Below are 12,501 nucleotides of genomic sequence, written 5' to 3' on the forward strand. Positions count from 1 at the left end.
TTACAGTTATTTCAATCCTTTTCTTGTGAACCAGTGTGACTGAGATTAAAGATCATGTTCTACGGCAAAGGCTTCATTGGCTAAATGGAAAGGAAACTGATGATGACCAGGAGATAAAGTTGAATGTATTAAGAAAGGACTGGAAATGTTGTGCCGAAGCCTGCGGTATTTCAGGTATAGATTGTTTCGATGGACTCTGACAGGAATCTGCTGTTCACTAACATTGCTGTTCCTTGTAAGCCGTGGCAAGAGCCCTGTAAACCAGTACCGAAATTTGGAGCTTGTTGAAGAGGACCCCAGATATTATGTAAATTGCACTGGCATTATCAACGGAGATGAAGAGACAGTAATACTGGCTAAACTTCAGACACTCTCAATTGTATATAAAAAACGTCCTGTGCTGAGTGAGAAAGATTACATCGACTTTAGCAAACACTGTTCCAACTTCACCAAGGTGCAAAGATATATCACATTTCCGCTCAGCAAAGAGGAAGAAGAATTTCCAATAGCATATTCAGTAGTAATCCATCATAGAATTGACATGTTTGAAAAGCTTTTACGGACGATATATGCACCTCAAAACGTTTACTGTATTCACGTTGACAAAAAGTCACCTGAGATCTTCTTGAATGCAGCTCGGAGCATAGCCTCATGTTTTGACAATGTCTTTATTGCCAGCCAGCTTGAGAATGTAACCTATGCATCCTGGAGCAGGGTTCAGGCAGATGTAAACTGCATGAAGGATCTACTTCAAAGGAATTTAACATGGAAATACTTGATCAATCTCTGTGGCATGGATTTCCCATTAAAAACCAATTTGGAAATGGTGGAGAAACTCAAGGCCTTAAAAGGAGCAAACAGCTTAGAAACAGAGAAGACATCACCACATAAAGAAAAGAGATGGAAACACAGTTATAAAGTGGTGAATGGGAAAATAAAGGATACAGATATTAATAAAGAAGCTCCTCCAATTGAATCACCAATGTTTTCAGGAGGTGCCTACTTTGTTGCGAGTAGAAATTTTGTGGAATATTTATTTAAAAGTCCTAAAATACTAAGATTTATTGAATGGGAAAAAGACACTTACAGTCCAGATGAACACATGTGGGCAACACTCCAAAGAATGCCTGATGTGCCTGGATCTGTCCCTGTTAATAATAAATTTGATATCTCTGACATGAATTCTTTAGCGAGGCTAGTAAAATGGAGTTACTTAGAAGGTGATATTTCCAAAGGTGCACCTTATCCACCCTGTACTGGTGTACATATCAGATCAGTGTGTGTATTTGGAGCTGGGGATCTGAAATGGATGCTGCAGCAGCATCACCTATTTGCCAATAAGTTTGACACAGCAGTCGATGGCATTGCACTTCAGTGCTTAGAGGAGCATCTGAGACATAAAGCTATGTACAATCTTTTAAATTACACTTAGACATGAACTTCCCAAAGATTTGGGGATTAAATTTCTCACGGACAAATGGAAGGATTCCTGTCTTTCTTCATGAATTAATAATCTGTAAACACATCACCGGACATGTAGGCTTTCAAACATATGACCCCGATATTGATGGGGATGGGGGAGAATCTTTGGTTGGGTCACGCAATGTGTGCAGTTTTGACTCCACTCTGCACATCTTGATTCATCAGATTCTCTGCCCAAAATCATCCTGATTGACAGGCTTGGTTACCTGTCAACCAAGGAACCGCCTGGAGAATGTCACAACTGTTGCAAGATGTGGTATCTCGATATATAGCTGGATGGGTTGTATAGTTGAAAATAAACTGTTTATTGCTAACCCATAATTATGTACAAGTCCAAGGTTCAGCACTATGGGTGCTGTCTTAATGCGGCCTCCCGCCAGACTCTGCTATACAGTCTACTATCATGTGACACACTGCGTCACACCATGGGCAGTGCTGCCCTCCAGTCCCATATTAACCATATTAAATGCTGCTTCCTGTCCAGCCGCAATGTTTAGGCTGGTGGGAAGATTTACCTGGCATGAAGAAAGTTGAAAAGAACTGGTCCAGGTCTCGGGTGGGAAGGAGGCAGGAGCCGCCTCCATTAGAAACATTTCTGACTTTGAACACTCTTTTCCCCCCCCCCCCCACTATTAGAGGCTGGTGACCATGGTCTTTCCTATCACCCTCGGCCTCTACCCTTACACCTCGATTGCCCACTTTCCATCCCCACCAGGTCTTTCCAACCCTCTCTACCCTGGGACCCCTTAAACCTACCTTGTCATCCTGTCCTGGGTCTTGGGTTGAGGCATCTTCCTGCAGTGCCTTCGCTGTCCACTACAAGCCTTGTTGTTGGAGGGAGGACAGAGCCACCATAAGTAGGTCACTCGGTCCATCGGGTCAGCTCTGCCATTCAATTAGATCATGGCTGATCTGAAATAATCCTCAACTCCACTTTCCCACGTTATTCACAAAACCCTTGATTCCCTTACTAGTTAAACATCTGTCAATCTCAGCCTTGAAAATACTTAACGACCCAGTCTCTCTAGCTCTCTGCGGTAAAGTTCACAGATTCAGTACCCTCTGAGAGAAGAAATTCCTCCTCATCTCTGTCTTAAATGAGCGACTCCCTGCTCTGAAATTATGCCCTCTGGTCCTTGACTCTCCCAAAAGAGGAAATGTCTTCTCAGCATCTACCATATCAATTCCCCCTGAGAATCATATATGTCTCAATGAGGTCACCTCTCATTCTTCTCAACTCCAACTGACGCTCTTTCAATATGAGATGGCTGTGGGGGCAGTCGGAGTCGGGGGGGGGGGGGGGATGTGTCCCCTGCCAACTCCTTGGATGTTGGGAAAGGAAACCCAAATATCCAAACTATTCAGACACCTTCTCCTGCAACATCCACAAGAAAAGAGGCTACTATTGCTATGTTAACAGGAGCAGGAAGGGATCTAGATCTTGGGCAGAAATTTAATCAGGGAAAGGAGTGCGATCTCTGATCCCAGGTGGTGGTCAGATCCCTGACCTAGATCGGTTGGGAAGTGGTGGATATTTGAATGTCAGGGTCCAATGGTAGGGAAAAATATATCTTGATGGGCCAAGGGAAGCACTCCTGCTTCCTCTAGCCCAAAAGCGGTTTTGCAAGAGCATTAACCAGTACCTTGAAACTGTTCTCACTTTCCTTGAGACCCAAAAAACCTCGGCATCTAGTATTAAACCAGCAAGTCAGGTTAAACCTGAGGTTGCTGACCTCATTACAGTATTTAAACGGCCAACCATGTCTTAGAAGTGGTTTAGCTGTCCACCCCTAGCCTCGCTTCCATTGTTGAGTTTGAGATTTCTAAATCTTTTGCATCTCATCTGGCCCCAATCCATCCAATTTTGGGTGCTGAGGTTAACTGAGTATTGTGTTTTCAGATAGATAATTATGGAGAAAAACAGCCACATTCCTATATATCATAATTCCACCAAATTTGCCAGGCTGGTACTGGTAGATGGCTCCTAACTTTTCCAAGTCACATGCAAAATTGAGCTGCTTTCTGTAAATCTTTATAAAACAGTACCTGCATGTTTAATGAGCAGCATGCATGTCTACTTCCTTGCCAAATTAAGAAAAGCTGATTATTTAAATGAGAAAATTTCAACAAGTCATTCTTATTACTCATCAAGATTAAATGCAAATTTGCATTATTGATTTCTGCTATTGATTATGAAAAGGGACTAGTTTGAAGCCACTTATTTTAAAATATAATATTGCAATGTTATATTCAAGTAATATCTTAATGGCCCTAATATTCTCTGCAGTGATGAGTGCTGTTCTTCTCAGTTTGGCTCAATCCAAATTTAGTAATTACAATTTATTTCAGTGCCACCCTTTAGACTCTGTTCCATGTAACCCTTACAAAACACTTGCACACTAATATCTGTGGTTAAAATAATTTACTGCCATGTAGTTCATTTCTACGTGTCCTAGTATTTAATACAATTTTGTACTGTGTGTACAGCACACCCAATTTATATAGAACTAGAAAGAAATTACTGCACAGAAACAGGCCATTTGGTATATGCTGGCATTTATGCTCTACTTGAACCTACCTCTATCCTCCCTTATCAAAAAACAATTTCATTCATTTCTCCCTTATCTGGCTTCCCCTTAAATATATATGGCTACTCATTTTCCTATTCCTTGTGATAATAAGTATTGCATTCTAACCACTGAGTAAAGAGGGTTAATGCTGAAAAGAGAGTCATGTTGACGAAGTTTTTTGTTTTGCACTCATCAGGGTGAATACAAGATTTCAAATAGACACAACAATTGGTATTTTTACATTTGTTCCGATGAGTGCAAGATGAAAAGCTTCGGAAACCTGTCTCTCTTCAGCAATAATCCAGCTATGTATTGTTATTACCAAGCATCTAAAGAAGTTTACTTGGAATCTAATGCAGTAAGAGGGGTCTCAATTTAAACCACATTTCTTGTTCCCTTATCTTTAGAACACTGATAATTGTGTGTTTACATTTAGATTGACATTGGCTGGGATGAATTGCCTCTCCCTGAAACTTATCCCTTGTTCCCTCTATATTTAATGTAAAGTTATTTTTATAACTCACATCAGTTGAGATTTTGCTGACTGAGAAAGATTGGGTGGGATTTTCTGGCTCTTCCAGTTGACATGATCTTAGCATTCTGCTGAAGGCAACACCTCCATGACGGGTTCCCTGGTAGTGGGACAGGCGAGCCATGCAAAATGCCATAGAGATCGACGGGACTGGAAGCTCCTGCCAGTAACCAATTGTGAGCCACCAAGAAATACGACGTCGAGGAGGAGGGGACAGAAAATCCCACCCAATGTTATTTTCCCACAGATGTAATACTCAATGCAGAGAAGAAACTTACTGTTGTATTTTCTGTTATTTATCATTACCATATTCAAAGCATTTCAGGAATTGTGAGAAATTTAGTTTGGTACATTGCATAGTGTGTCCTATGAAATGGGTTCTTGTGCATGTGTTCGTCTTTTCACATTGAAATTATTTCTGTAATGTCACATGACCATAGGCTTATTGGGATCATGGGCAGCAAGCTTCATCTATATCAGATTAATTAACTTTAGTTCCAGTTTATCTGGTGAATTATTGATGTCGTTCAGCATTAATAACACCCCATACACAAAATCAACAAGGGGGTAGGGTTTTCTATCTTTCTTCCCTCAGTCATTCCTTCCTTCTACAATCGTTTTGCTTTTTAAATTTTAAGACTTATATTACCTGATAACTCTTCTTGTTTTACCTTGACTCATGTTTTATACTTTTCAGCATTGTCCTGCACTATAGACTTTGGCCCTTCATCTTGATTTTTCAGTTTAAAACAACATTTCGAACACAAATATTGACATCCTGTCTGAACTATGCTATTGCTTTAGCTAATATTATTCACAACAATGTTTTTAATATTAGCCCTTGTCATGTTATGGATGAATTGTGGGGGCTCTGTCGGGACTGTCAGCAGTTAAGTCCATTACATTTATGCTTTGGTGTGTTCAACTTTGGGCTTTCAATCGACTACAAAATCAAAGGAAATCTTGAGAGACAGGAGAAAGAAGTAAACTATTACAAAGTTCACCTTAAATTGTTAAAGAAGTAGCAAAAAGCAATCAAGTAGGTTGGATCATGTAATAAAATGGTAAAATTATGATTTAGAGTAAAGAAATAGGAAAGAAGAGAAATGGGGTAATGTAAAGATCGAGAAGCAGAATTAAAGTGTTTCCATTGTTTTATATTTATTTAAAATTGTAGTTCAGAATTAATATAACAATGAATTCACTTTGGAGCTTTATTTTTCTCAGTGGTGTGTTTACAAACCAGTATAGTACTGAAATTGCACTCTTGTCCAACAATAGAGTACTGGGAATCAACACTATTCATACTGAACTCCTAAGTCTCTTCAGCAGTCCGCCACTTTGGGAGGTTGGGGGCCATATGTTTTCATTAGTTTCATAAGTTGAGGTTTTATTGTCTGATATTTGGAACAGATCATCTGTTTTTTTGGTTCTGAAGAAAGGAGGACCATGGAGGATGTGACATTGGCTGTGAATCCCATCTTCATCAACCCTTACATAGGTACTCCCTGTCGGAAGATATTCACAAACCTCTTAAAGAAAGTGGTGGCCAGGTGCAGTTTGCCAGAGTCTTGTGCTTATGGTGCTGTACCAACAAGTCAGAAGTCATGATTTTCATAATAACCCAACTGGATTGATAATAAATCTGCAAACTCCAGCAATCGAACTTGCCCATATGTTTGATGAGGTTGTCTAGTAAATCACTCTGTTGCAGTTGTGGAAACATTGGGCAAGCTTACTGACAGCAACTCCAGTTGTATTCAGACATTTCCAGTCCAGTTCAGCTTGCAAAGCCCTTGTCACTACATCTGGGGACTGATGCCAATTTTGGGAAACCTGCACCACAGGTAAAATGAGCAATAGCCATTTGTTGAAACATTTGTTATCATAATGCGCACACATCTTCAGCCAATATCCTCCATTCTTTTGGCACTGTCTCTGGGTATGTCTTGTCCCAACTGTTGTATCAGCACACCAGGTGCCGGGGAAACAATGGTATGCTGTAAAACATGTTTGGCAGCGGGCGTCTGAAATATTGAGTTCAGACCTTGCGTTCAGCTTTGCTAATTCACTCCATATGTCATTAAGGAGCTGAGTATTCATGTCATAAACACTATTGGCAAAATAATACAAAGGCTGTAGTACTGAAGACGTTTTGCACTAGAACTAACTGGTCCCTTAGCCAGTTTATTCAAGGCGGGGTGCAACATTGGCATCTCCACACAATGCGGAAAGATGCCAAGATATGTGCAATGTGTAAAGAAAATCAGACAAATTCAAGCCTATCAATTACATTCCCAGCAGTCTGTTTCCAATGAAAAGTGATGACAGAAGTCATGAGCAGTTTTTAAAATTCATTCAGGGGATGTGGGCATCGGTGGCTAGGCCAGCATTTATTGCTCAGCCCTGACTGCCCTTCAAATGAGAGGCTTTCTAGGCCATTTCAGAGGGCATTTAAGATATAACCACATTGCTGTGGGTTTCGAACTACATGTAGGCCAGGTCAGGTAAGGATGGCAACTTCTTTCTCTAAAGAACATTAGTGAACTAGATGGGTTTTTATGACAATCAATAATGGTTTCATGATCATCATTAGACTTTTAATTCCAGATTTTTATTGACTTCACATTTCACCACTTGCTGTGGTGGGCTTTGAACCCAGGTTCCCCAAAGCATTACCCTGGGTCTCTAGAATATTAGTCTAGTGACAATACCACTACGCCACCACCTCCATCAAGTTGTCAATACAGTATTCACTGTACTTCCGTCAGGTTCTGCCAGAACCTGTGCTCCAGCCCTCATTTCAACAAAAACTAAATGTCAGAGGAGACTTGAGAAGCTACACTAAATAGTACAGCATTAGACCATTTACAGCACCATAGAGACATGGCAAGTTGAGATCAATGGCGGAATCTTCCAGTTGCTGTAGTTAGATCTGATGAGCCAGAAGGTGGGTATGATTTTAGGAGGCCATTTATTGTAGCCCTCGGACATCACTATAGTATCCTTGGCCCAAACATCTTCAGCTGCGTCATTAACAATCCTCCATATGTTTCAAAATCAGAAGTAGGGCTATTTTTTGACATTGAACAATGGCCTGCCGACCAGCTCTTCTGATGATGAAGCAGCTCATAACAGCATGCATGAGAAATTGGACAATATCCAGGCATGGAAAAATTGCAGACAATGTTTGTGCTATAGATGTGCCAGGCAATGATACCTCCCTAAAGGTGGCCACATCTTTGAAAATACTCACCAATCTGGGAGTGCATGTTCCAAAAACAAGAAAGAAACTAGCCTTCATGATTCGTGCACTGTTCATGAACTCCGTATCCAGAACTGGTGCACCGTGGCTTTTAATTGTATTATCTATTGACTTTGACAATCTTTCTTATCCTTGTGAGCTCTACTCGTGTGAAGTCTTCCTATCTCTTACTTTTTCCAAAAAGTTAAAACACAACCAAAGACAAATAAATTTCACCCAAAAACTCTGACTGCAGCATTAGATACTCTGCTGGAAGAGTGGGAAAAAGCTGGACTGAAATGGAACACAAAAGTAGGCATGAACTTAACATTGAAGGACCATTAGGCTCTATATTTGGTGCTGGGCAGGAGATTGTGCAGCTTGCCATCTGCCCAATGGAAGTTCAAAATTGCATTGGGATCCAATGTGTTATAGCATCACATTTTGTGTGGGTTGATGAGTCTAACCCATTCTTGTTTTGCACAGACGTGTTGGTCACCCATAAAGGGACCCATGGAAATGGAGGTGGCCCAGATATCTCTAGAAAAGGTGTAATAAGCACGACGCCAATATTTTCATTGCATCATCTCCTGTTCTCAATCAAAAAGAGTAGGAATTAATGGGTGTTTCTCTGGTTGGCAATCAGTAGCTAGTGGTGTCCCTCGGGGATCAGTGTTGGGCCCACAATTGTTCACAATTTACATAGATGATTTGGAGTTGGGGACCGAGGGCAATGTGTCCAAGTTTGCAGACAACACTAAGATGAGTGGTAAAGCAAAAAGTGCAGAGGATACTGAAAGTCTGCAGAGGGATTTGGATAGGTTAAGTGAATAGGCTAGGGTCTGGCAGATGGAATACAGTGTTGACAAATGTGAGGTTATCCATTTTGGTAGGAATAACAGCAAAAGGGATTATTATTTAAATGATAAAATATGAAAACATGTTGCTGAGCAGAGAGACCTGGGTGTGCTAGTGCATGAGTCGCAAAAAGTTGCTTTACAGATGCAACAGGTGATTAAGAAGGCAAATGGAATTTTGTCCTTCGTTGCTAGAGGGATGAAGTTTAAGACTAGGGAGGTTATGCTGTAATTGTATAAGGTGTTAGTGAGGCCACACCTGGAGTATTGTGTTCAGTTTTGGTCTCCTTACCTGAGAAAGGACGTACTGGCACTGGAGGGTGTGCACAGGAGATTCACTAGGTTAATCCCAGAGCTGAAGGGGTTGGATTACGAGGAGAGGTTGAGTAGATTGGGACTGTACTCGTTGGAATTTAGAAGGATGAGGGAGGATCTTATAGAAACATAAAATTATGAAGGGAATAGATAGGATAGATGCGGGCAGGTTGTTTCCACTGGTGGGTGAAAGCAGAACTAGGGGGCATAGCCTCAAACTAAGGGGAAGTAGATTTAGGACTGAGTTTAGGAGGAACTTCTTCACCCAAAAGTTTGTGAATCAATGGAATTCCTTGCCCAGTGAAGCAGTTGAGGCCCCTTCATTAAATGTTTTTAAGATAAAGATCGATAGTTTTTTGAAGAATAAAGGGATTAAGGGTTCTGGTGTTTGGGCCAGAAAGTGGAGCTGAGTCCACAAAAGATCAGCCATGATCTCATTGAATGGTGGAGCAGGCACGAGGGGCCAGATAGCCTACTCCTGCTCCTAGTTCTTATGTTCTTAACAACCTGGATATGAGGGAGCCCCAGAGTGTATTTGTCAGTTTTTCTGAATCTAAATGGGAATGTTTCGACATAGAACTTGATGATAATCACAGGCTGATATTCATACATGTCTTTTTTTAAATTCTCTCATGGCATGTTGGCATCGCTAGCTAGACCAACATGTACTGTGCATCCCTAATTATCCTTGAGAAGGTGGTGGTGGCTGCCGTTTTGATCTGCTGAAGTCCATGTGGTGTAGGAGCACCCACACTGCTTTTGGCAGATTATTCAGCTGTATTTCCCTAGGTGGCCAATAGCCCGACATTGATCTCAATTCCAAGTTGCAAAATGTTAAAACTCATTCATGGCCACAGCTCTCAGGTCATTATTGTGCAAGGGGGTGTCGTACGCCCCCTGACCTACCACCAGCAACCTGCCTCCAGTTCATTTCTGTGCTCTAGACTCTGGCTTCAGTGAGGTTCCCACCTGCCATTGGTAAGATCCTAGGGGAGCCTTCACCTTTCTCTCAATTGGTTTATTATGGGCCTCATTGGCTACTTGTTGATGTCAATCAGGTAACCTGTGCCCCATTGACTGTGCCTCTGGCAAGATCACTCCCAAAGGTAGGAACGTGTCAGGTAGCTGGCACAAAGCACTATATTCTGACCTTGCTTCCACTCCAACTCCATAACCCAGAATCAGGAAAATTGAGTCTATTGCCTTGGGAGAGAGTCGTGAGGTTTTCACGCAGGAGAATGTTTTCTCCATATTAATCTTATCAGAGATCTGAATTCTAGTGATCATTATCAATAATTTTCCATCTAAACTAGCTGAATTTTATGTCACACTATGATGCTGTGATTTTTTTGTGTTTTATTGTATGGTTTAATTGAATTAATTATTTAAAATAATGCATTTTTGTATTTTTAATTTTTAATCAGACTGCTGCGTGCAATGTGATAATTTTCAATGAGTTTACTGTACTGATTCAAAATTGTAAAATTAATTGAATAGTTGTGGTGTTTGAACCAGATGTGCTGGATCTGCAACATTTATAAATATTGAAAGGGGCAAATAAATGGTTGAACATGAGGTTGCCAGTGTGAAGGAAATCTCTTGTTAGTCACAGTTCCTCCTGCATAACAATGAATGTTACTTTTGTAGAGCAATGATTATTTTGATTACTGCAACTGCAATATCCTTTATCAGCACTTTGACTGATATCATGGCCTGAATGTAATTTAGAAAGGCCATTTTTGATTCATTTTATGCAAACTAAATCTATTAGAGAACCTTGAAACCAAAGTGTAAAACAATGTATGAAGTATTGTAATGAAATCAATACGTGTGGCGTTAACCTGGAAGAAGTGGAACCATGATGCTAGGGAAAAGCAACCAGAATGGATGTCCTGTTAAAATTTGTACAGATCATTGATTTACTTTGTTGCTTGCTTTCATGTTTTAATGGCAAAAGTGTTTTTTTAAATAAAACTCTCAAATTTGTGTAAGCATCGAAAAACCTAATGGAAAACTTTATCTTTATATCTCTAGAATAAAACATATGCATACCTTGGTAGAATGGTTGTTATTTCTATTGTATTACAATGCCCACATAACCAACTTAAAAATGCACACATCAAAAAGATAGTTTTCGAATAAACTTACTTGAAAGGACAACAATTCAGGCACGCCTGCAACACCATTATCAAAGTTTGCACCCTGTGCTGGAAGGTCCATGCAAAATCATCATTTGCGTGAATTTAAATCTCATTAGCGGTTTAGACACTTCATGCTCCACCCCTCCATGATGCTCCACCCCTCTTACGCAGACGTCTAGCGGGTGCAAATTGGTGCAAATATTTACAAGTGGGGCCTGGGCACCATGGCTGCTGAGGGGGAGCAGGAGGTTAAAAGGCTCAAATATTGTCGAGCTTGCTGGGGGTGGCTTCCCGAGCTGGGGGCAATAAAGGGGAACGACTTGGTGCCCAGTCGATGGACTCTGGGTGTCTCCATCAGGGTGGCCTTGCTCAGACCACCGCTGTTGAAGTATGTGTTTGAATCGTATCCCTTTAGTGCTACTTACAGGCACCTGGCTGTTCATACTGCCCATTGTGTCCTGTGAATCTTCAGAGAGTTTCTGGTGATGTGAGAGCCCACCCAGGCTGCCCCTCTGGAAAGCCTCATATTCCAGCGGTATCAGCAAAGGGATGGGCATAGCAAGCTCAGTCAATGACCCACCAGGTATTGGCACTCCTCAGAAGTGCAGCCCCACTGCAGAGGAAGCAGGGGATTCACAGAAAGCACCCCAAACAAAAGACATCTTCGCTGTGGACTTTGGAACCCACCCTGGTACTCTGTCCTTCTCAGAGCAGAGGCCTCACCAGTGACTCTCCACCCCTCAGGATCACAAGTACTGACTGCCTCGTCCAGGGCACTGTTAGAAGGGCGGGCTTGAGTCTGTGGCCCAGCCTGGGGAAGAGTGTGTCCCTCTTCTCCTCATTGACATCGAGCAGTGGATCCACCTTGGACTCCTGGAATCGGAGCCATCTTTGTGGCTGCAGTGAGTGAGTGATGTGTGGAGCGCTTTAAACAGCTCCAGCTGACAGGCTCTTAAGTGCTAACACCGGCCCCAGTTGTTACACAACCCGCTGGGTCATGGATTACATCCAATTTGCGCCGGCCGAGTGCTGGACCATTTGTATGTCCTGAATCACGGAACAAAAAGCGCCCCCCAAAGGAAACGCGAATCACATGCTATTCGGTCCGGATGGGAATACTTAGGACGCGATCAAACGGAAAGATTTATGGGCTGGATTCTCTGTTTTGGAAAGCAGAGATGACTGCGGTCTCCAGCTCACCCGAGTCCCCCTTCCTGACAAAGGTGCGTCTCAGGGTCAGCGGCGGAACAGTGCGGCATGGCAAGGCATGTGTCACTGGCAAGGCGACCATGACTCTCTGGGCCCCAGGGTACCCTAAGGACGCTCATCAGGTGCATCAAAGGCCACAAGGCGCGGTAAG

The 12,501-nt window shown here is 41.9% G+C and overlaps 1 protein-coding gene across 3 annotated transcripts in view; it reads left to right on the forward strand.

The window, feature by feature from the left end:
* Positions 1 to 12,501, forward strand: part of LOC140429518 (beta-1,3-galactosyl-O-glycosyl-glycoprotein beta-1,6-N-acetylglucosaminyltransferase-like) — a 168,924-nt gene that overhangs the window by 134,313 nt on the left and 22,110 nt on the right. For 2 of the 3 annotated variants that reach the window (XM_072516615.1, XM_072516614.1), the window contains one exon: positions 7 to 11,062. The exons of the other annotated variant lie outside the window; for it this stretch is intronic. In XM_072516615.1, the coding sequence (XP_072372716.1) occupies positions 146 to 1,432 (1,287 nt within the window). In that variant the 5' untranslated portion in view covers positions 7 to 145 and the 3' untranslated portion in view covers positions 1,433 to 11,062. Of the gene's footprint in view, positions 1 to 6; positions 11,063 to 12,501 lie in introns of those variants that run through there. 3 annotated transcript variants of the gene reach the window in all.

This window comes from Scyliorhinus torazame, chromosome 9, assembly GCF_047496885.1.
Source record: "Scyliorhinus torazame isolate Kashiwa2021f chromosome 9, sScyTor2.1, whole genome shotgun sequence".
Taxonomy (NCBI): domain Eukaryota; kingdom Metazoa; phylum Chordata; class Chondrichthyes; order Carcharhiniformes; family Scyliorhinidae; genus Scyliorhinus; species Scyliorhinus torazame.